Source organism: Thermobia domestica, chromosome 16 (genome assembly GCF_964235325.1).
Source record: "Thermobia domestica chromosome 16, izTheDome1.hap1.1, whole genome shotgun sequence".
In the NCBI taxonomy this organism is placed as follows: Eukaryota; Metazoa; Arthropoda; class Insecta; order Zygentoma; family Lepismatidae; genus Thermobia; species Thermobia domestica.
This window is the reverse complement of record NC_137469.1, coordinates 110,022,167-110,044,032: the sequence shown is the minus strand read 5'-3', so window position 1 is coordinate 110,044,032 and position 21,866 is coordinate 110,022,167. Positions and strand designations below refer to the sequence as shown.

Sequence of the window (21,866 nt, the reverse complement as noted above, 5' to 3'; positions counted from 1 at the left end):
TAATCTATTAGTCAATCGCCTAACATTTCCAAATAAAACGATCACTTTCTCTACTGACACTAATTAGAGTAACACTTTCATTATGCTTGGTGTAACCCAACGTCAGCCAATTAAAAGCAACCCAATGTCAACACGACGTAACACCTACGATGATTCAATTTATCATGTAGGAGGAAATACCCGACTTAATATCACACTAATTTCTCTATAGATGCGCATTCAATGATGCACGAAGAGTGAAGAAACACTGACTTGTACAAGCATAACAGGAGTTGTGGTACAGTCCAAGTGATCTTAGTAATTGAGCACTGACTTCAAGAGTGACAGAATACATGACTGTTCAAGCAACAGACAGAGTAACATAGTGGTTAACACATCGGTATTATAAGCCCCGGGTTCGAATGCCGGTCCAGTGTATTTTTTCACTCCTTTCGTATCATTGAACTCGCACCTACAAAGGATTTGATTGAGTTGAGTTTAAGTTTAACGTCCCTTTCAGCAGCGAGGCTATATGAGACGGACCTACTGATTAACGTGGAATCCGAACTAATGAGCTCCGCCGGGAATCGAATCCGGGTCTCCCGCGCCAAAGGCGCGTACACTAACCGCTTATTCACGAAGGAGCTCTAGAGGATTTGGTATGATACAAAACGGTTATTTCCTCCACTTATTATACGATACCTCCACTGATTTTATTTTTTGCTCATAGCTAATCCTTTATTCCAATTCAACGTTGTGGATCCTGCTTCTCTAATTTTCATGGCTTGTTTCCATTTCCTGAATTATTCCTGCTTTAAATTACCGCCCTTTCTACTTTAAGTCCAGTGTAATGTATATGTCTGAAAATCGGGTTACTTTTCTTTTTCAGTTTTATGTCGTTCTCACGTTGTTTCAGCCTATCATCTCTCTTTCTCTTTATCTCAGCAATGTACATCAATCTTCAGTCCTTGCATTGGACGGTGAATAACTATTTCTATCTATTTATCGAACTCCATTCATCTCGTAATCCAGCTCTTTTGAAGGTGAGATAGTGTGACGACGTAAGGTCTATACTGTGAGGGTTGATCTTACAAGATGGTCTATGCACTCACCAACGGCACAGGATATAAGTCGTCGTTCGGAGCCCACGTTAATAGTAGGTCGTCCCCCATAACCTCCGTGTTACTTAAGAACACAAAACACACATCTTTCTTCCCTGACTATCTCCAAAATCTTCAAAGTAACATCATTTACAAATAGTGGATATCAATAGACTGGGGGAAATTCCGCACATTCTGAAAATGTACTTCTATCAAATATTGTTATTCAGAGAGAGATAAAATATGTAATTTCACACTTTAAACCATGCCTCGAAGACCAATGGAATTAAAGATCTTACTGTTTCATGGTATGGTATGGTTGAATCGAAATGGGGTGTCTTAGGTTTTCATATTTCATATTTTGACTTACTTATTAAAAGTCTTGATATTTCTTCATATTTTGTATGCCGTACGCGAAAGAAGCCCTTTCCCCAGTTATATCTACTGGTGGAAAAAACTTCCCTACCAAACGAGAGTATCCCAGCGTCTTCAGTGTTGGCGTCGGAGAGATTTAAGGCAAGCTCAAATCATCATCTTATGCCAGAAAGCGTCCTAACATCTGCCATGCAAGATACCCAATTCCATAATATGACCACAACTCTAGAAACTAGGAAAGGGCTACAATCCCACCCTGTCTACTTCAGATTAGGACTGAGGTACCACTTGTACTACCACAACTAACGACTTGTGCAATCTGTATATTTGGGAGTGGAACGAACCTCTATTCCAACGGCAGAATGTCTCTTCATGTTTGGCTCATCTATCTTACGAGAAAGGAAGACAATTTTATCGTAGGATTCACTTGTATATTTAACGTACATCCCACAAGGAATGGAGCTATCTAACGCTAACGAAAGATTAATTTAGGATTTAGATTTCTGGTCTTTCAGCATATATGGCCATTTAGCCTGTTGCGTACGAGGGATGACGTCCCTCGGCGAGCACGCTATCCGAGGAAAAGGAAAGAAGGAGCGGCCGTAGGTACCACTCCAGCATTTGCCTGGTGTGAATGAGGAAAACCTAGGAAACCCTCATTTAGGATGGCTTGCCTGACAAAGTTTTTTCAACCGAGTGCCCCACCGGGAATCGAATACATGAATACATGAAATAAATTCAATGTGATACATAGAACATATATAGTTCAGATTGTAGAAAACATATAATTAAAATTTCATATTTTGCATTTTCATGCTTTGCCTCTCTTTAGTAATTATCTACTACAAATACTTCTGAATAGTGAAACTGGTGCATCTGCCATACGCTCTTATAATTCTTTAATACTAAAAAATCCTATCACTTTATTCGATGTATAATACCGGCATATACATAACATACGGCAGAAAAGAACTTTACAAAAATAACTTATGATGCCAAGAAGCAACTAATAGTGTGAAGGAAAACTGCAAATAAAGAGACGAATGAGTGGTACTAACCTGAAAATGCTCCTGAATTTGTTCCAACTTAGCACAAAGTGTTGGAAAAAGTTTGACATAATTCTTCACTACATTTTCAGGTAAAAGCATATCCAAATGTTCAAACCCGACAGGATTACTACTTTTCAGTGCTGTAAGTCTTTTCGTTGTAGATGTCAGAGAGCGCTCAATTTTTGCTACCATATCCTCTAGAAGAAATTCAAGTTCAGCTGGTCCTAATTCCGCCGATGGAATCTGTTCATCCTAAAACAAAGTGAGGTAATGTGTTTATGAATATCGAAAATTAATGAACAAATAAATAAATAAATAACAAAAAAAAGTTGTTAACAATAATATAATAAAATAGATCCTACATTTCTGTAACTGCTAATATCAATTATAGTATATTTAAAAAACACCTGCAGATAGCAGCAAGTTATCGTATTTAGTTACCTTATTATGATTAAAACCGAAAAGCGAACGACAGAGAACAAAGAACACGAATAAACCATTACGGTATAGTTAGTTTTCGGGATTTAGTGTAAAAATGAAGTGTGTGCTAATTTGTAATGTTTAGCTATGTATGGAAAACAGATGAGGCAACACGGAAAATAAATTATTTTCATCAGTTATTCGACTTTCTCGCAATAGCTGACCTAACGCTCGCCCGTGAAACATACATCAAAAGCTAAGAAACTGATAACATTACCAAATTCACTAGATGAAAAACACTTCATTACATATTATATAAAATGTATTTTAAGAAATTACACGTACATTTTACATCCAACATATCGGAAAACTGACAATTGTCTAGTAATTTACTGTAGACGAAATTCGAGATTAAAAACGGTTCGTTTAATAGGAATGTTGATGACTTTATTATACAGTACTATAATCACAAATATACTTTTAAAATAACCCTTCTTTTCACATGAAATACTCTATTGTTTTCCTGTGCCGAATACTTCTTTATTATTATTTTTTAACTCACCATAATTGGTTGAGGTTTCAAAACCAATGGCTGACAGATTAGCTTCACCACGTCTATATCCAATTCTCGAAAATATGGTTTGAAGGATTGAATATCACATTGTGTCTTGTTTGAAGCACAGGGTTCGCCAGTCTCTGCATCTTCCTCTTCATCATCAACCAATTGAGATGGTGAAGCTCTAGTGGTATTTAAGGTTGCTGCTATGGATGTGTCCGCATTCTTCTTTGCCTTCTTCTTTCCCTTTCTGAAATAAAACATGTGAACAAAATGTATCTGGTAATATTAGTATAGTCTATAAAATGATGATGGGCTCATTATGAGTCACAGTTTTGTAACATGTCAAGACAAAGACATAAAATTAATGCCAAATGAAAAACGCTCAGTGTTTGTATGTCTGTCCGTTCCACAACAACTTATCCGATTTTGATGAAACTTTATATGTGCCTTTCTTTCTTTCACTTGCAGATATAACCCTATTGTTTGGGGTTGCAATCCATCAATTACAAAGGGGTAAAATCCACTCCATATTGCAAGTTTACAAATGTACATGCAGAACAGATTTCCAATATAAACCACGTAAAAATATTTCGATTACGACAAACTTAATGTATATTTTCTTTATGGCATTAGAAATATCCCCACAGCTTAGGATTAAAATGTCCAAAGGATGTAACTGTGAACTCACATCCCCGCTCAATTCCAAAATATATTTAATGATAATTTTCGTTAAAAAATATTCTATTTTGGCGTAGTACGTCTTATATTTTCTTTGAGGCTTCTCAATCATTCACTCAGGATGCAGCTGAAATCTGTAATAATAATAATAATAATAATAATAATAATAATAATAATAATAATAATAATAATAATAATAATAATAATAATAATAATAATAATAATAATAATAATAAATTAATTAACAAATAAATAAAGCAGTCTTTTTTGTTTGTTCCACAATAACTTATTCGGTTTGGACACCTGCATATCTTTTTTGACTCTTCTTCGTAATCCCACATACTTAGCATTAAAATCAGTCTATTTTTTCCTGCGAAATTCCAGTCATTTGGATTGCTTCCAATTGGAATAGGGCAATAATGAAGGAGTGCGTTTTCTTCAATTTTACATAACATTCCCTCAGTACATATAAAACAGAATTTTATAGAATATTGTGCGTGTTTTGACAGAAATTATAGACTTGCTTCTATAGTTTGGGATTGAAAATAATGAAAGGGAGGCTCGCTCGGTTCAACAATGCACAACATCACTATTATTAACTGAAGCGAGCATAGCGAAGCTTCTAGCATTCCATTCGATCGGCACTTGTGAGTCTGTCCATCTGTTCCACGATAGCTCTCGTTAAACTTATTCGATTTTAGTTAAGCTTAGTATTTGCCTTCCTTTAACTTACAGAAATAACTATTATGTGGGGCTGTAATCCATCAATAGGGGAGGTAAACCGGGGTAAAATTTCCCACCGACGTGTAAGTTTAAAAATATAGGTGCATAATAATTTTCCAATGTAAATCACGTAAAACTTAAGTGATTTCAATGAATCTTGCTATGTGCCTCCTTCCTACTTGTAGAAATAACCCTTTTGTTTGGAGCTGAAATTTATCAAGAATAAGGGGATAAACTCCATCTCCCCAAGTTGAAATATGTAAGATAATTTCCAATATAAACTATGTAAAAATCATTCGGTTACGACAGAACACAATGTACAGTTTCTTTAGGGTATTATGAACTAGAGATGTGTCGTTCGCGAACGAGTCGTTCCTTTGGAACGAATCCTTTCTAAGAACGAATGGAACGAATCCTTGAAAGGAATCAAACTCATTTTGAAAGGAACGAGTATGCACTGCAAAACAGCATGTGTATTGCCTTTGGCAAATGGAAAAAACACTAGACGTAGACGACACTGGCTGAACATCTTCGGTTGAACACTTCCGTTTTGCTGCGAAAGTTAACAAAGTTCCCTTCTACAAAGCTATAAACGAAAGGACGACCATTCCTTCCTCTCGCCCCGCCAACTCCTAAACAAAACAAAGAGTGGCGTGAACGAAGGAAGCATGGAATCAAACTTTCCTTCGTTTTCTCAACATTGTCGTACAAACTACTACAAAAAACGAGGAACGAGGGGCTTCACAAATAGAGTCAAAAGTGGATGTGGAACGAGGGAATCAAAAAATGCAGTCAAAACTGGCAGTGAACGAAAGAACTCACGAAAGGGAATCATATTGGCCTTGTTTTTGAGTGGCGAATATATACTTCCGATTTACCACGAAGTTCAGATTTAATTATGACCGGTCCAAAGGATATCAATTTTTTCGATTAAGTTTAGAAAGTCTGCTTTCGAAATGCTTGCGGCCTTTCGAGTCTGAGTTAAATTTCATATATTACAAAATTTATTTGAATACAATTAGTTTTCATGCGTTATGATGTAACTTTTAATGATGTTATCAAAAGACCACTGGAAAAGTAAATAACACTTTTCTTCCTCTGAACTCTCACTGTGAATCAGTCCAGTGTTGAATTCAGACATGCTCAACGGGGCTCAGCACTCTTGAATATCTATATGTAGTGCATATCTAGAATATAGTGTACAGTGTATACCTAGAATATCTATTGCCCCTCCTTGTACAACAATCTGAATTCAAACTGAATCAGTCGTATACAAATACACATATGTTCGTTGCAGTACAACAGTGTAATAATCATAAACAAAAGAGAGGAAAGCTTTAGTTTAACGTCCCACGATTATGAAAACGGAATGCTAAAGGAGACGGATGAAACTGCATGTGAATGATGATGAAAGAAATGGTGGAATTAGAAAGTGGGAGGAAACGGGAGAACCCCGAGAAAACCCACGAGCAACGATGTCGTCCCCATGAACTTACTTGGGCGGGAATAGAACCCGCGACCCTTCGCATCAGAGGTAAGTGCTCTACCACTGAGCCACTGAAAATAAAAATGTTCTATAATAGCTTGTAAAAATTATTCGATTTTGAGATGTATTTGTTTATTGACATTTTTATAAAATACCTATTGATTGGAAGTGAAGTCAGTCCAATATTAAGACTTACTTAACACTTTCTTCCTCAAAGATTCAAGAAAAAAGAACGATCTTTGTTTAGATATTCGTAAACGTACTAAAGGAAAGGAACTTACATCATATTCTTATGAAAACATCTGAAGTTTCTTTTCATTTTTATATTAATTTATCTCTGTATCATGTACGAGGGGCGTACTACAATGATTTGCATTTTTTTCTTTTAGACGTGTATTTGCTTCCACGTGGCGGACGTTATTACAACTGCTTGCTGGAACATCCGTCGGCCGATAAGCAGCATGCGTGAAAATAGGCAGCTAGGAACGGGAAACAAGTGGGCACGTCAATCAGTGTCAGTTTGGATATTAAGAAAATGGATAGTGACGCAAGTAGTCAAGGTGGGCAAGTTAGTTTCTCGGAAAGAAGGGCAATTCAGTAGCAGAGATTTACATACAATTTGCTAATTTTCTGTCGTGTGTGGGAAGGATGTGTCATCACGCAGACACGTAGCCAGGATTTCATAATAGGGGGGAGGGGGGTCTGTGACGAAATACTGCGGTTATCACACCAGGGGCTCGATCATTCTAAACTATTTTACTGGCAACATATTTCAGTTCGTTTAGCCAGGATTTCGTAATGAGAAGGGGGGGGGGGGGACGTGACATGAAATACTGTGGTTACCCACAAAAGGTTCGATCAATCTAAACTATTTTACTGGCAACATACCCATATTGATTTGTTAGGACAATAAAATAAGGATATGTTAATAAGTATTTTAGTGACAAACTATGCAGAAATCTCCCGTAAAAGAATATAAAAAAAAAAGTATTGAAAAAGACATAGTCCTCTGAGGTCATTCGAACTCGGGTCTTCTTTTTCCTATCTTCGTTTAATGCCGTTAAGGATAGCAACGAAATTCTTTCGGCAGTAAAGGCTTCCTATTCTGTAAAATGGATTAGTGTTGCTGCGAAAGTGAAAATTTCTGATCGAACCGGTTTATCGATCGTCATTTGTAGTCCATAAGATTAGCATTGAGCTAAATGTAATTCAGAATGCTCCGTCATAACAATATCCATTTCTAACTCGATACCCTCTCTCCGTGTTTCCTCCACACAAAGCTCCTCATCAGGAAGAGTAATCAAACGCTTGCTGTAGTTTTTTTTTTTATTTTTAACGTTAATTCTTCTTTTCCTTGTTTCTTTTTGTTTCATCCTTCCTTAATTTTTTCATTTCTGGTTTCGAAAGGGGGGTTCGGACCCCCCGGACCAACCCCTTGGCTACGTGCCTGCATCACGGAAAATAATCTACAACTGGATAGAAAGCTGGAGCAGTGGTCGCACATTGACGGAGAGGAACAAATTCAGAAAAATAAAGTCATTTCATCATCCAATATTCAGCAGATCAGGGGCTGATCATGGAAAAATGTGCGCTACATTTTCAGAACTCGAGGTGAACACAAGAGAACGCTTTACAGCGCATTGTGCATGAGCACCTTCTGATAAGAGAAATGTATGCCAGGTGCGTGCAGAAGTTGTTGACTGCAGAACAAGAGCAACAACGCACCGATTCCTGTCTGCACTGACTTCTTGCACTGTCATGACAATGATCCTACAGAATTCATGGCCAGGATTGTTACCGGGGATGGAACTTGGATGATTACCAAGAACAGGAGATAAAATAGCAAGCCAAGAAGTACCAAGAACAGGAGATAAAATAGCAAGCCAAGAAGTGGAAGCATCAGAACAGCCCACCTCCAAAGAAATGAGCAGGAAAACGCATGGTCGTTGTCCTTTACGACACTGAAGGAATCCAGCTCATTGTGTGGTTGGAGTCGGGTACAACAATCACCAGCTTTGCATACGTCTCTACTCCGAAAAGTTTGCGATGAGCGATTCAGAAGAAGCGGGCCACAGAAGTGGTCACGATGTATTTCCTGCAACATCATAACACTCACTCGTACAAGAGCTGATAAGCAACCACCCATATTGCCAAGTTAGTTTTCGTGGTACTTAGCTCCTAGCTACTACAACCTTTTCCAGTCCCTGAAGAACGATCTTCGTGATCATCACTTTTGGAACTTTGAAGAACTCGAAGAAGTTGTCTCGTGCTGGGTGCGATGTACACCTAAAACGTGGTTCCTCTTGGAACTAAAGTTCCAACAAGTGCACTTAATTGAAGGGTGATTATATCGAAAAAGATAAATGCCTACTGTGCAGTGAAGTATGTGGATTTCTCAGAAAAAGTACAGATCATTATAGTACGCTCCTTATACTCTTATCAGAACTATGGTTATAATACGCCTATTAGCTTACGACCGGTTTATATTATATTATATTGGTTTAATAATGAACACCACACACCACTATTTCTAACACATTCTATCTTGAACAACTGCTACCGTTGATTACAAGACGATCTGTCATCTATAACACGTGATGAAAGATTTACTGGACTGTATATTTTCTGACTTCGAGAAGGGAATATGATCAGCGGAACTCCACAGAGAAAAAAAAAAAAAAAAAAAAAAAAAAAAAAAAAAAAAAAACCTATTTTCAGTTGTCAAAAAGATGGATTTGTTTTCACGCCCTTTGTCAACAATAAGAAGATGGACAAGTAGCTTTGGGACCTGACCCATTGCAGTTTTCGATGCTTTCTCATTGCGAGTCGAAGGCAGGACCTCGTGCATCAAAGGCACGCACTCTGGCCACTAGATCAGCGTGGAGGGCTACATGAGTCAAAAAGACAATATACATAAAAAAGGTAAAAGACAATATACATAAAAAAGGTAAAAGACAATACCAGATATCAAATAGATTGCATTTTAGTCTCGCAAAACTACAGGAATCAAGTAGAAATAACCAAGAGCCATATCGAAGCAGATATTGATCCAGATCGTTAGTAACAATGAAGTTAGAGGCAAATAAAGATTAGGCTTTAGAATTTCAAATACTATATAAAACAAGTCAAAGATACAAATAATAACCATCAATTTCAGAATGGGAAAGAATGTAGAAAGGAGCTTTAGCAGCAAACAAGTATAATAGGTACGGAAGACTTAAATAATAAATAAATTAAGAGAGTACAGGAAATTTAGAAACGTAGCAAACAAAAAGGCAAGAAAAGTAAACGAAACACGACAGACAACACATGCAAAGACATAAAGGAATGCGTAAAGAAATGAAACAGAAAAGATTTACACGGAGGAAAAAAAGTAATCGGAAGATTTTGAAGACGGAGTTTCAAAACTGCAGAAGAGGATCAAATTAAGCAGCAATGGAAAGGATAGAGGGAAACTGTACGAAAGATTACCCCTTAGACAAAGATAAGATTAAATGAAAGCAGATCGAATACGGCGATTTAGATCTTCAGATTTTATAGAAGATAGATCAGTGAAATACTGATGGAAACGGAAAGAACCACTAGTGTCTTTCAATAACTCCATAAACTCACATGTTTTCATTTCAAGTAAATATTTTTGTTTTTTGATTTTCCATTTTTTAAAAATGATTCTTTGAAGGATATAATAAATATATATTGAGTGTAATAAGAGTTCAAAGTAACATATTCCAACAGTTACTACACGACAACAATATACTTTCTGTTGAAGGAAATAAACTTTCAACCTATTGTACAAATGTATCTGCATGCACTGTATGTATACTGTGTGGTAGTGGTAAAAAATGCAACTAAATTCCATGATTATGAACCGAGGCTAAGGAAGACAGTGATAATGATAACGAATAAAATGATAAAATGAAGAAAGTTTGAGGAAACGGAAGAACTCGGAGAAAACCCACGCACACGGTGCTTATCCACAACAAGGATTAGTTAACACTGGACAACAAATTTTAAGTTTTTTCATGCTTCGGAAAAGAAAAGTACATTTTCTTATGCAAATGAGGATGCTGAATACAAAAATAAAAATGATGAATTGGTTCGAGTTTAAGTGTAATCGATAGAAATGTGCGTTATGTAGTGTTGACACTTCGATTCTTGAATTTTCTATTTGGTCTTTCACTTAAGTAGCTATTGCTTTAATTCTGTTCATCCGATTATCTTGGTTCATATGTCATTCACTTCAGAATAAACCAAACTTGCAAATGGTACTATGCGCATATGTACATGATGTATAAGAAGAGGGAAATTTAAGATAAAATTGAGAATTTCCCGTCCAAAAATCCCTTTTTTCAAATGTAGCATTCCCTGGTACGGTCCCGACTAAAGGCACCCAAATATAATATACCTTTAAAATTACTGTAGTTTATAAGTAATACATGTGGCAAGTTTCATTGTAATACCTACAATACTTGTGACGGAAAAAATATTTCTCAGTTCTGCTAGACAATACCAAATTTCATATACGAAAAAGTGAGATAACTATAAAATCAAATGAATTCGAACAGTATTATATATTTGAGTATCATGACTTATACGTCATTCTCTTCAGAATAAAACAGGCTTTCAAATGGTATCATGATAATGTGTGTGTGTGTTATACGAGGCAAGGGGAAATTGGGAATTTTCCGTCCAACAACAATCGGCAAGAGCAGAGTTGCTCCAGTAGCCCTGATATCATTTCTCCATCATAGATATAACTTGGTAGAAATGTTTTCCATGTTCATCAGTGACTGCTCTGCAATTTTCTGGGAAGAAATCTATGTGGGAGTGCAACATATGCATTTTTAGTGATACTTTACACCATATTGCTTGGTAGAAGGTATTAGGTGCACCTCTACTTCCTTATAGTTCTGAGACCGCTTGTTTCCCAAAACATTCGTCACCACTTTTCGAGAAGAATCTCATGCAATCCTCTCCTCATTTTCTAACACTGCATCAAATTCAGGTTCATTGAAGAGTTCGAATGAGTGCCAATTTGAATTTGAGTGCCAATAAGGGTTCTTACCTGATTTTAGTTTCAGCAATTTGTGGAAGTTTACACAGAATATATTTAAGAATGTTTTGATGCGTCTATGAATAGCCACCATTCATCGAGATTATCGTCTATGTTAAGTTTACTCATAAGACCAGTTAGGTCTACATTGTTACAACGTAATATGTCACTTTCCACTGAAATACTGTTTAGGGATTCTGACGTGTTCAAAACACGAACACTTTAGATCTTCAGAATAAGTTCCCCACTTCTTGAGTTTGGATGCCAGCAGTTCTGCGCCACTTTTGACAACCCCAGGTAACTTAATTTAGGTTGAGTATCATATGGTGAATAGATAATGATATTTTGGTTTTGTGAAGTTAGGATCGGTGGAAGACAATGAATCTGCAGCAGAATTTGACAATGTGGGTCGACATTGTTCGCATTTTGCTCTTCATCGGGTGAAACACTGGAGTAAGGTACGGGAAATTGTGGAGCCTTCAGTTCTTCAGTGTGTGGCACAATGACGAACATTTCAAGGAATATTTCAATAAGCTGCAGTCCATTCTTTATTGTATTTTGGATACACTTTAATTGAAAGAGCTATGCAAAAATAGCAGTTTGAAGTATGATCTGTCGGTTCTTTCCATATCATTGGAACTGCAAATGACACGCATGTCCTTTTACCGTGTAGCCAGTCCCGCAAATTTGTAGAACAAGTATTACAACATATATGTGGTGCTCACTCCTTGTCCACATCTCCCACTTTACAGCCAAAGTACAAGTGATATGCTTTCTTTATAATAGGAACGAAATTCCACTTTTCGCTTCACTTCGTAAAAAACAACAATTTGCTCTGCACTGCAAACACATTTACGCGACATGTTTCTCCTTAGTATAGTCATAGAACGATAAATAATAATAATAATAATAATAATAATAATAATAATAATAATAATAATAATAATAATAATAATAATAATAATAATAATAATAATAATAATAATAATATTATTATTATTATTATTATTATTATTATTATTATTATTATTATTATTATTATTATTATTATTATTATTATTATTATTATTATTATTATTATTATTATTATAACACCCACCCATCCAATATCTCACCACGACTACGTCCGAGATGGCAAATTGTAACTACAAAAAAAAGAACGTTACATAACATGTTTTCTCTGGCAAACTCTTCAATACAAACTAAACCGTGAAATGGTTGATATTTCTTTGTTAGCGATGAAGTGCGAGCAATATGGATAGCCTGAGACTGCGCAGGAATTTATTTCAGGACGGGTCCTAAGCTTTTCGGGGGTCCAAATACAATTTGAAGCTAAATTATATTAAAATTTGTAAAATTGTACCTGAAATTAGACTAAATTTACAAACAAGTCAGGGTGTCAAGATCCGCAGGACCCACCCCTGCGTATGTCACTGAGGATAGCCATGAAACTAACCGTCAAACAATGGAAGTTTGTTGAAATAAGTAGACAGCTCCTGTTGCCACGAACCCTTAATTTGCCCAGCAGAGCACATCGGGTGATAACGTATTTCTTTGAAACCCGAACCAATCTTCAAAAACTAATTTCATATTCGTTATCAGCACCGTAAAATTAGTAAGAATTGGTTAGTTTTATCTCCGAAGCATTTTCAGTGTTGATCAGTGTAATACGAGCTGGGATCGAACCAGGAACCCCACGTGCCAGAGGTGGGTGCTCTACTACTAAGCCACCGCGGTCACTATGTGGTATCACAAAAGCGAAGCATAAGACTCATAACATATAAACTCATAAACCTAAACAGAAACTTACTTCTTCACAGGTTTTGTTTTGGGTTTTTCAGGTTTTGCTATTCGGCGTTTAACAACACTATAAAATTGAGATGCCGGAGGCTCATAATCCGGAAGCAATGCCAGACAATTGAGTAAAGTTTCTTGGAGAGCAACTACTTGTCTCACTCTTATCACAACCTGAAATTAGAAATTGCACAATATATTAAGCATTCGTAATATAAAATAACAAGTAGAATGTACTCAAAGACCAAAATAGAAAGTGAAATAATTAATAAAAATAATATGATACATTAAATGTACATTAGAAACCATTTTTTTTATATATCTCTTATTCTAAATGGTATCTTATTCTAAAATCACAGCAAATGGATTCAGGCTTCTTTGTTTCTTTTTCAATGTTATCTTCCTTCGTTACATTACCCAATAAAACATGGTTATAGGTTCTATCTATCTGTTAAAATAAAAAACAAGCTAGCTTGAATAAAAAAGCAAAGAAACAAATAAGAAAGTTCAATCCACTCTTTCTGCAAGTTGGTTAAAGTTGCAGAAAATGTATCACATGGAAAGCCGTTAAAAGTAATAAAGTATTTCACATTTTGAAGTTGAAAAAGCACAGGGTGTTCACATGAAACTTCCGATTACAAATATTAATTGCATGGAAACTATTAGTGCCAGAGAATAACGGTTTGCGGCATCTTGAAGAGCAACTCAAAACAGTTTTTTTGCTGTTGATTGTTAATTGTTGTTATTTGTTGCAGGTGTTCAGTAACAAAGTTCATATGAATTTTTGTTATTTGTTGCAGGTGTTCATAAAAAAAGATGACAAGAGAACAAGAGAGAGCGCAGTGTGTGGTGTGGTTGGCTGAGACTAAATCACCAATTACCGTGCAAAGGAACTTCAGACAAAAGTACCAACGGGGTCCACCAGACGTCAAAACCATTAAAACATGGTTTGAGAAAGTTTTTAGTCACGGGGAGTGTCAACCGACAGCCTGGCTCGGGCAAAGCATGAGCGTTTCAGGAAACTGTGGATGAAGTCAGGGAGGCATTCACTAGAAGCCAAACAAAGTCAGTTCGCAGAGCGTCATGCGAGTGAACATCCCACGTTCAACGGTCCATAAAGTGCTCCATAAAAGAATGCGTTTGTATGCATATAAGGTGCAAATCGTTCAGGCACTACAGCCCGATGACCTACCAAAACGAACCAGGTTTGCAATGGAGATTCTGAAACGGATCGAGAATGATACCGATTATTTGGGGAGGGTGATTTTCCGTAATGAGGCAACATTCCACGCATCAGGCAAGGTGAATCGTAACAATATGCGCATTTGGGGTTCCAAACCCCCATACGTTGTTCATGACAGTGTTGGGTAAGTTACTTGTAAAAATGTAACGCGTTACTTGTCTCAAAAAAGTAATTGTTACTTTACTTCGAAAGTAACGCGTTACTTTTAGGTCCGAAACTTTGAATATGTGAAAAAATCTTATTACTTCAGTTTTCCGTGCTACTATTATTACCGTTATTATTATTATTATTATTATTATTATTATTATTATTATATTATTATTATAACAACACTGTGTATAAACATGAAAGATAGGCGGTTTACGTATATCTGAATACTAAAAAAGTAGTTGATTACCAACCTCGGTAGTTGTGAAGTCTAGAAGTCAAGGACTTTGTTCACGAGCTTCTGAATTTGGGCTGAGGGTCTAGGTTGAGTATTCGGGCTCGAGCCAAACATCATTAAAAGTTATAGGGCACTGGCCAAATATCTTAAAATCTTCTCGGCCCTGGTTTAGAATTATCAACGACTTGAGCAGATCGGCTCACAGCTCATTCACTATCGACCCAAACCGAGAAGTGAGCCGAGCCAACAGCTCACCCAACCGAGTCGGCTAGAACCCTTCTTTCAGTTAAGTCGAACCGAGCAGGTGGCTCATCCCAACCAAGCCAGCTCGAGCCGATGGTTCACTCCAGGCGAGCCGGCTCGAGCCATCGGCTCAGTTAAGCCGAGCCGAGCTAAGCTTTTATAAAAAAATCTCTTGTAGTCTCGCTATCGAGACGAGACGAGATGCGAGCAGTGTCTCTCTTGTGAGCAACACTAAAAGTATTCCATATTACTGCTTAACTTACATTTCTCATGACTTTCGCTTTCCAGTGTAATCAGGCCATGATTTCAAAATGAGTTAAAACGAGCGAGCCATTTATCAAACTCGACTTCAAACTCGACGTCAAAAACAGTGAATCGGCTCGGAACTCGACTCGAGAATATTACTTTTGACTCGACTCGAAACTCGACTTGATTCGAGTCGAGTTTTAGCTTGACTCGTGCCCATCCCTATGCGTTAGAAAAAATGGTTGCTTACTATTATTCTGCTAAACTAATTATATAATAATAATTTTGCTATGTAAAATTTAAAATACAGAATATAGAGAAACATTACACTACAACCGACAAAATAACACATGCACTGGGGCTGAATCAAAACTTGTCAATAACTCTAAAATCGATACATGCTTTTTAAAGCTAGTTGTTCCAAACTCTATAATCAACGGGATTTTAGGATATGCAAACTGATCTAAAAGAACTCTAATATTAAATACCGTGAACATTACATCAATAAAGTAGGCCTGCTCATCAGAACAGAGTTTATTCATATTAACCCCTTACTGTATGTCGTTAATTATGACACCCTAGTTGTTGATAAATATTTCCCGCCAGGGCACCACTTTACTTTTAAATTCTGTTCACCATCATCTTCAGCTTTTAAGAAAAAGTATTCTTTCAAATGTTCGAATGATAAAATATTTTCGTTCTCCATCTTTATAAAAACAACACCAATCAAAGTAAAATAGACTACAAGTACCATGCACTCGTAGTTCACTCACTGAATGTATTGATTTGGAGCTGTCAAAATCTAAGACAAAATCTTCCAGGTGCTTGCAATCAGTACACGTGATTTCCCTGAGGCTGTCCTCATCTTACAAAAACAGCAAGTGGCACTATATTTTGTTATATAAATAAACAAATCAAATTGTATCTATGAATGTATTTGCAAGCCTACCAAAATAAAATTCGTAAGGCGAAACGGGAAAATGCACATCGAGATCTCCCGTTCCGCCTTACATTAAGATGAAAAGTGATAGGTTTTACATGCAAATTTCATTGCTAGAGGTCATAAGGCGAAACGGGAAAAGGCGAACAGTGCAGGAATCGTCGATCACTGACATCGTTCATGCTCCATTGTTCCATTCTGAGAAATTCACTTACAGGAAACAAACATTTGTTTCCGAAAAAAATATACATATATTGTAATTACTCATCCGAAATGTAACGCGAAAAAAGTAACGCAAACTAGGTACGTTACTTAAAAATTTGTAACGCGTTACCGCTACAGTTACTTTGGAAAAAATGTAACGCGTTACTAGGAAACGTTACTTAAAAAGTAACGCATTACAAGTAACGTGTTACTTGCGTTACGTTACTTCCCAAGACTGGTTCATGAATATGTTAGAGAGAGCGAGAAAGTGAATGTATGGTGTGCTTTGGGACGCGACAGAATTATCGGATCATTTTTCTTCATGGAGCACACAATAACTGATCCCGTTTATCTGGATGTGCTTGAACACTTTACTTTTCCACAGCTACTCCCTTAGCAAACAAACGTGATATTTCAACAGGGTGGTGCCCCACCGCACTGGTGTTTAGATGTTCGTAGGGCTTTCAAACGTTTCCACAGAGATGGACTGGACACGATGGACCCACTCCTTGGCCACTACGATCTCCCAACATAACACCTATGGACTTCTTCCTATGGGACCCTATGGGACTATGTCAAAGATATAGTCTACGCCACACTTTTACGTGATATTGCCGCTCTTCGTCAGAAAATTGAAATAGCCATCAATTTGATCACACCGGACATGCCACACAACACATGGCGGGAGACTGAATATTGACTGGACATTCTGAGAGCTACTAACGATGCCCATATGGAAGTGCATATATAGACAAAAAACTGAGTTGCTCTTCAAAATGCTACAAACCGTTATTCTCTGGCACTAATAGTTCCCATGCAATTACAGGCTGTCTACTAAAATTCCAAAATGAAATTTCGTGACTTTTTCGTGACCTTTTCTGTACGAAACCATAAAATTTAGTAACATTCTCACGAACGAATTTGGGTACGAATTACGTCCAATTTTCTTGCATACGATAGAAGCGTGCTTTGTTTGAAATTTGGTAGCGTCAAAAGCCGACCACAGGTATTTTTGGTGGTGAATTTTGATGTTTTACACAACAAAATTTTTCAATCTCTATTTATTTTTGTACAGATAAAATGAATCGTTACTCAAAAGCTAAATTTCGTGATTTTTTCTTGACTTTCATGACCGTTTTCTGACTTCGTGACTTTCGTGACCAACAGACACCCTGTTTTAAAATACTTCAGGACTGAAAGTTCAGAAAGCCAATATATAAATTGCAGATATGTCATCAATTCGTTTCTCTAGCAAAATTACGAAGTTGTCAGAACACACCAGAAAAAATTTCGATTGCACCCAGTAAAGTCGATGGTTTTCTTTCAAAAGGCCCTTCTTTATGTTGACAGTATGTAAAATCAAGCGTAATGTAACTGGTGTACAATAATCAAGCAGACCTGTTCTGTGGCTCCGTAATCCTACTCCCTTGGAGGAAGATAATGCAGTAGGGAAGAGTCTGTTCTATGCGAGGCTATCTTGCACGATGGTATGTGGTTGGACCAATGCACTGGATTCAAGATCCAGTGTGGTTCGGAGCCCACTATATACCGGTAGTACATACTGTCCTTAAAAACCTTGGGTGTTGCACAAGAACAAAAAGCGTAACCAACCAGAAGTAACTTCTTTCATTTTTCGAACGCCTCTGTAGTAAATTTATCTATTAAACCGTGCTCTATCTTTGCGTTTGAACAAAGGCACTACTAAAGGGAATGTCGTCGCGAATGCTTTCATATAACAGGGTGTCTACTCAAACTTCAAAATGAAATTTCGTGACCTTTCCTTTCCCAAACCATAAAATTTAGTAACATTCTAAAGAGTGAATTTGGGTGCGAATTGGGCCAAATTTTCATGCGTGCGATAGAAACATGCTTTGCTTGCGATTTGGTAGGGTCTAAAGCCGAAAATAGACATTTTTGGTGGTGAATTTTGACGTTTTATAGAACAAAAGTTTTCAGTCTATACCATATTTCTCCAGATAAAAAGAATTCGTGACGTAAAAGCTAAATTTCGTGACTTTTCTTGACTTTCATGACCGTTTTCTGAATTCGTGACTTTCGTGACCGATAGACACCCTGAATTAGTATTTGTAATCAGGGAGGTTTCACGTGGACATCTTGTATTTTCTTGTGAAGTGACGTTAATGTTGAAATGTCAGAAAGTCGACATTACCAACGATAGATTATGAAAGTTGCTTTTATAATTTAAAATTTCCAAGATTTTAGGTGTGATTTTGAAGACATAAAATACGATTAGAGCTGCTAATTAGGAGAACAATTTTTATATTAACATGATGAATTATCACCTTCTGGCTGTTAATAAAGGTTATATAAATTGACAATATGATTTGCAGAAAATGTAACAAAAGTAAAAGTACAAATTAACAGTGATTATACATATTAGTTTAAGAGTTTTAGAACACTTTTAAATTCAAGATTATGTCCTGTTCAAGTTTCCTCTGTATATATATATATATATATATATATATATATATATATATATATATATATATATATATAGATATCAAATATGCATCATAAGGCTTCCATAAGCAAATATATTACTGTACATACCTTTGGTATAAGTTCTTTATTCTCTTGCGATGTAAACGCATTAATCACTTCTCTGAACCAGTTGATGCAATAAAACAACGACGTACAGACTAGCGATCGCTCCATCGTGTCTAATGACTCGAAGTTCTTAATGGTTTCAGGTGTCGGCATGCTTACCGGACAGCCTAAAAGAGCATCTACAGAATCCAGCTTTCCGTCATGCAGTTTATAGCGAAGAATGCGGATAACGCGGAATAATGGATTCATTATCTGCAAATGTAGCAACCTAAAAACGAACAGAAGTAACTTTAGATTTTTCGAACAATTCACATATTTTGTAACTATTCTCTACGATCTACTGCTAATATTCAACTACGAAGATCTCTGTATGAAATTGAAAGTTCTCCTACTTTAATTTATATTATTACTGAAAACCTGAAAAATGAAAAATAAATAAGAAAACTCATGTGCGAATTAATTCACATTACTTGTACACTCATGTCCAAAATTATTGTCGCATGTCTATAAATATGTTGTTGTAGGAATATAATTTGATAACGAATTCGCCCGGTATTTCTTATAATATTAGTATGTTTATAATCGGCATAGACATGTATTATATTTTTCCTCTCTCTGTTTTTTAGGAATCAATAAATTTCGCTACAGTATGTAGCAAATTTCATGTCAAAAGAGCAGTAAATAAGAACAATAAAACGAAAATAAAACTTTCTTGCCCATTTAGCAGCATTTTGTTTTATTTATTCTAATTTTCGTATTTATAATTCTTTTCCTATGAAATTTACCATAAATATACATTTTCCGATTATACACATAGTATCAATATTAAAAGTACCCTGCAAAATCATTATCGAATTATATTCTTACAAGAAGACAGTTATAGATATGCGACAATCATTTTGGACATGAGAGTACATAAAAATGTGTTAACCACTCTGCTGGTTCTTCTCATGTCGTGAAATGTTCTCATGAATTTAATCAGAACCTTAAAATAAATATCTGTGCGCTTCATCCCTTGTTTTTTGAAAAAAATTTTTGACTTTTTTAATGCTATTTTGAATCTATATTTTAGTTTGATAGTACTTTGAATTAAATTTAAAGCTTACAATTAAAAAAAAAGAAAAAGTTAGGCTTTTCAAGTTTTATATATTTCTATTATAGCAAAATATGGTACAATCCGTGGCAAAAAGCCTGCAACACGAGGATGTAAGTTTATTGTGAAACTACGCCTAACAGCACAGGGAATGAACATAACGTCTAAGTGGAACGAATCACGCCAGGATAAACCTCAGCCTCCCCCGTGCACACTTATTTTGGGGCAAAAGACTTCGTCATTTCACAATAAACTTATATGCTCATGTTGCAGGTTTTTTGCCGCGGATTGTACAAACAAAATAAAATGGTTTGCTAGATAGTGGACATTTACTTTAATTTAAACCAGATGTTAATGTAAAACGCTTGAAAAGTTTTTCTTAAATCAATATAAAAACTCTTACCGTATTTGCGTGAATATAGACCGCACTACTAAATTTACGAGAAAGTTGTGTGTTGCAGCTTTGGAAGTGTGTATCAATCATCCATTCAAAGCTAGTCTAAGACAATTCTATATCATGAAATTGCATCATGAACTAAGCAACTTCGACGCCAGGAGGCAGTTCGCAACGTGCATCTGTGTCAGAAGTATGCTGTTGGATTTTGATTGCTTGGCGGTCAATATCGGAAGAACCTGCCATGAAAAGTTTCAGAAAAACTGGAATTTTCAATAACCTTGATGGGATTGAAGATGATAGTGACTCTGAGCAGCCATTCTGTATCGTCTAGCGAGAGTGAAGAATCAGACGCTGGTGATGCAGTTTTGCTAAACAAAGTTGCTTTTCTTTTTCAAGAACAGGTACTATATATAAATATAATGCATATATTATATATATACACACACACACTGTTTAACAAAGATACATATTCCTGTCAATAAATGTATTAAGTGTACAAATGATTTTTGTGCCAGAGTGAAGTGTTACCAGTACCAATGAAAGTGGCAATTTTTGGGAACAAGGCAAGTTTTTTTTTGCTCTTTTCTTCTTAAGGCTTTAATGGTTTACAAAAGTAAATGCAGTAACTTATAATGTTACTAATTTTAACCCAGAAGATGCATGTATGTGTCATTTTGAAGTTGGCGATTTATTATTTGAGGGGAAAAATCTCGATTATAGGCCACACCATGATTTTTCGAGCAAAAATTTAGGACAAAAAGTGCGGCCTATATTCCCACAAATACGGTAATCTTGTTCTCCCCTACTCGGAATTCAGAATTCATAATAGTCATCGACAAAAGTAAATAAGCATATTTATATACTTATATATAAAATGTTACTTTCTATTGACAAAGACTGACGGATCATCAGTTGCGAGATTGCAGAGTGCAATGAATTCAGAATACATTAGAAAAGAATTAATATGAGAAATAAATAAATGCTGAAGAGTAACGCAATGGGGGTTAAAGTTGGACTCAAACAGCATTGGAAGTATTACTATCTATCTCAGTGACCCCGAAAACTATGAAATTGACACTAATATTGTTCACTTTGGTTACGCTATTTTTCATGCTCACCAACTCTCCATGGGGACTAAAACCGGACTTGAATGGGATCGGAAGTGTTACTATTCATCTCAGCGATTCCAAACTCTATATTTACACTAATATCGGTTATTTCGGACATACTATTTCCCTTCCCCCAATAAACACGATGATAGGGGCTAAAGTTGGTCTTGAAAGGCGTCAAGAGTGTTACTATTCATCTCAGCAACCCTGAAAAGTATGGAT

The 21,866-nt window shown here is 36.2% G+C and overlaps 1 protein-coding gene across 1 annotated transcript in view; it reads right to left on the bottom strand.

The window, feature by feature from the left end:
• Positions 1-21,866, bottom strand: part of LOC145672568 (Fanconi anemia group D2 protein-like) — an 87,800-nt gene that overhangs the window by 51,267 nt on the left and 14,667 nt on the right. The window contains exons 5-8 of the mRNA XM_081741727.1: positions 19,049-19,313; positions 13,233-13,390; positions 3,486-3,729; positions 2,513-2,755 (exon numbers count right to left, since the gene is read on the bottom strand). Coding sequence (XP_081597853.1) covers positions 2,513-2,755; positions 3,486-3,729; positions 13,233-13,390; positions 19,049-19,313 — 910 coding nt within the window. The remainder of the gene's footprint in view (positions 1-2,512; positions 2,756-3,485; positions 3,730-13,232; positions 13,391-19,048; positions 19,314-21,866) is intronic.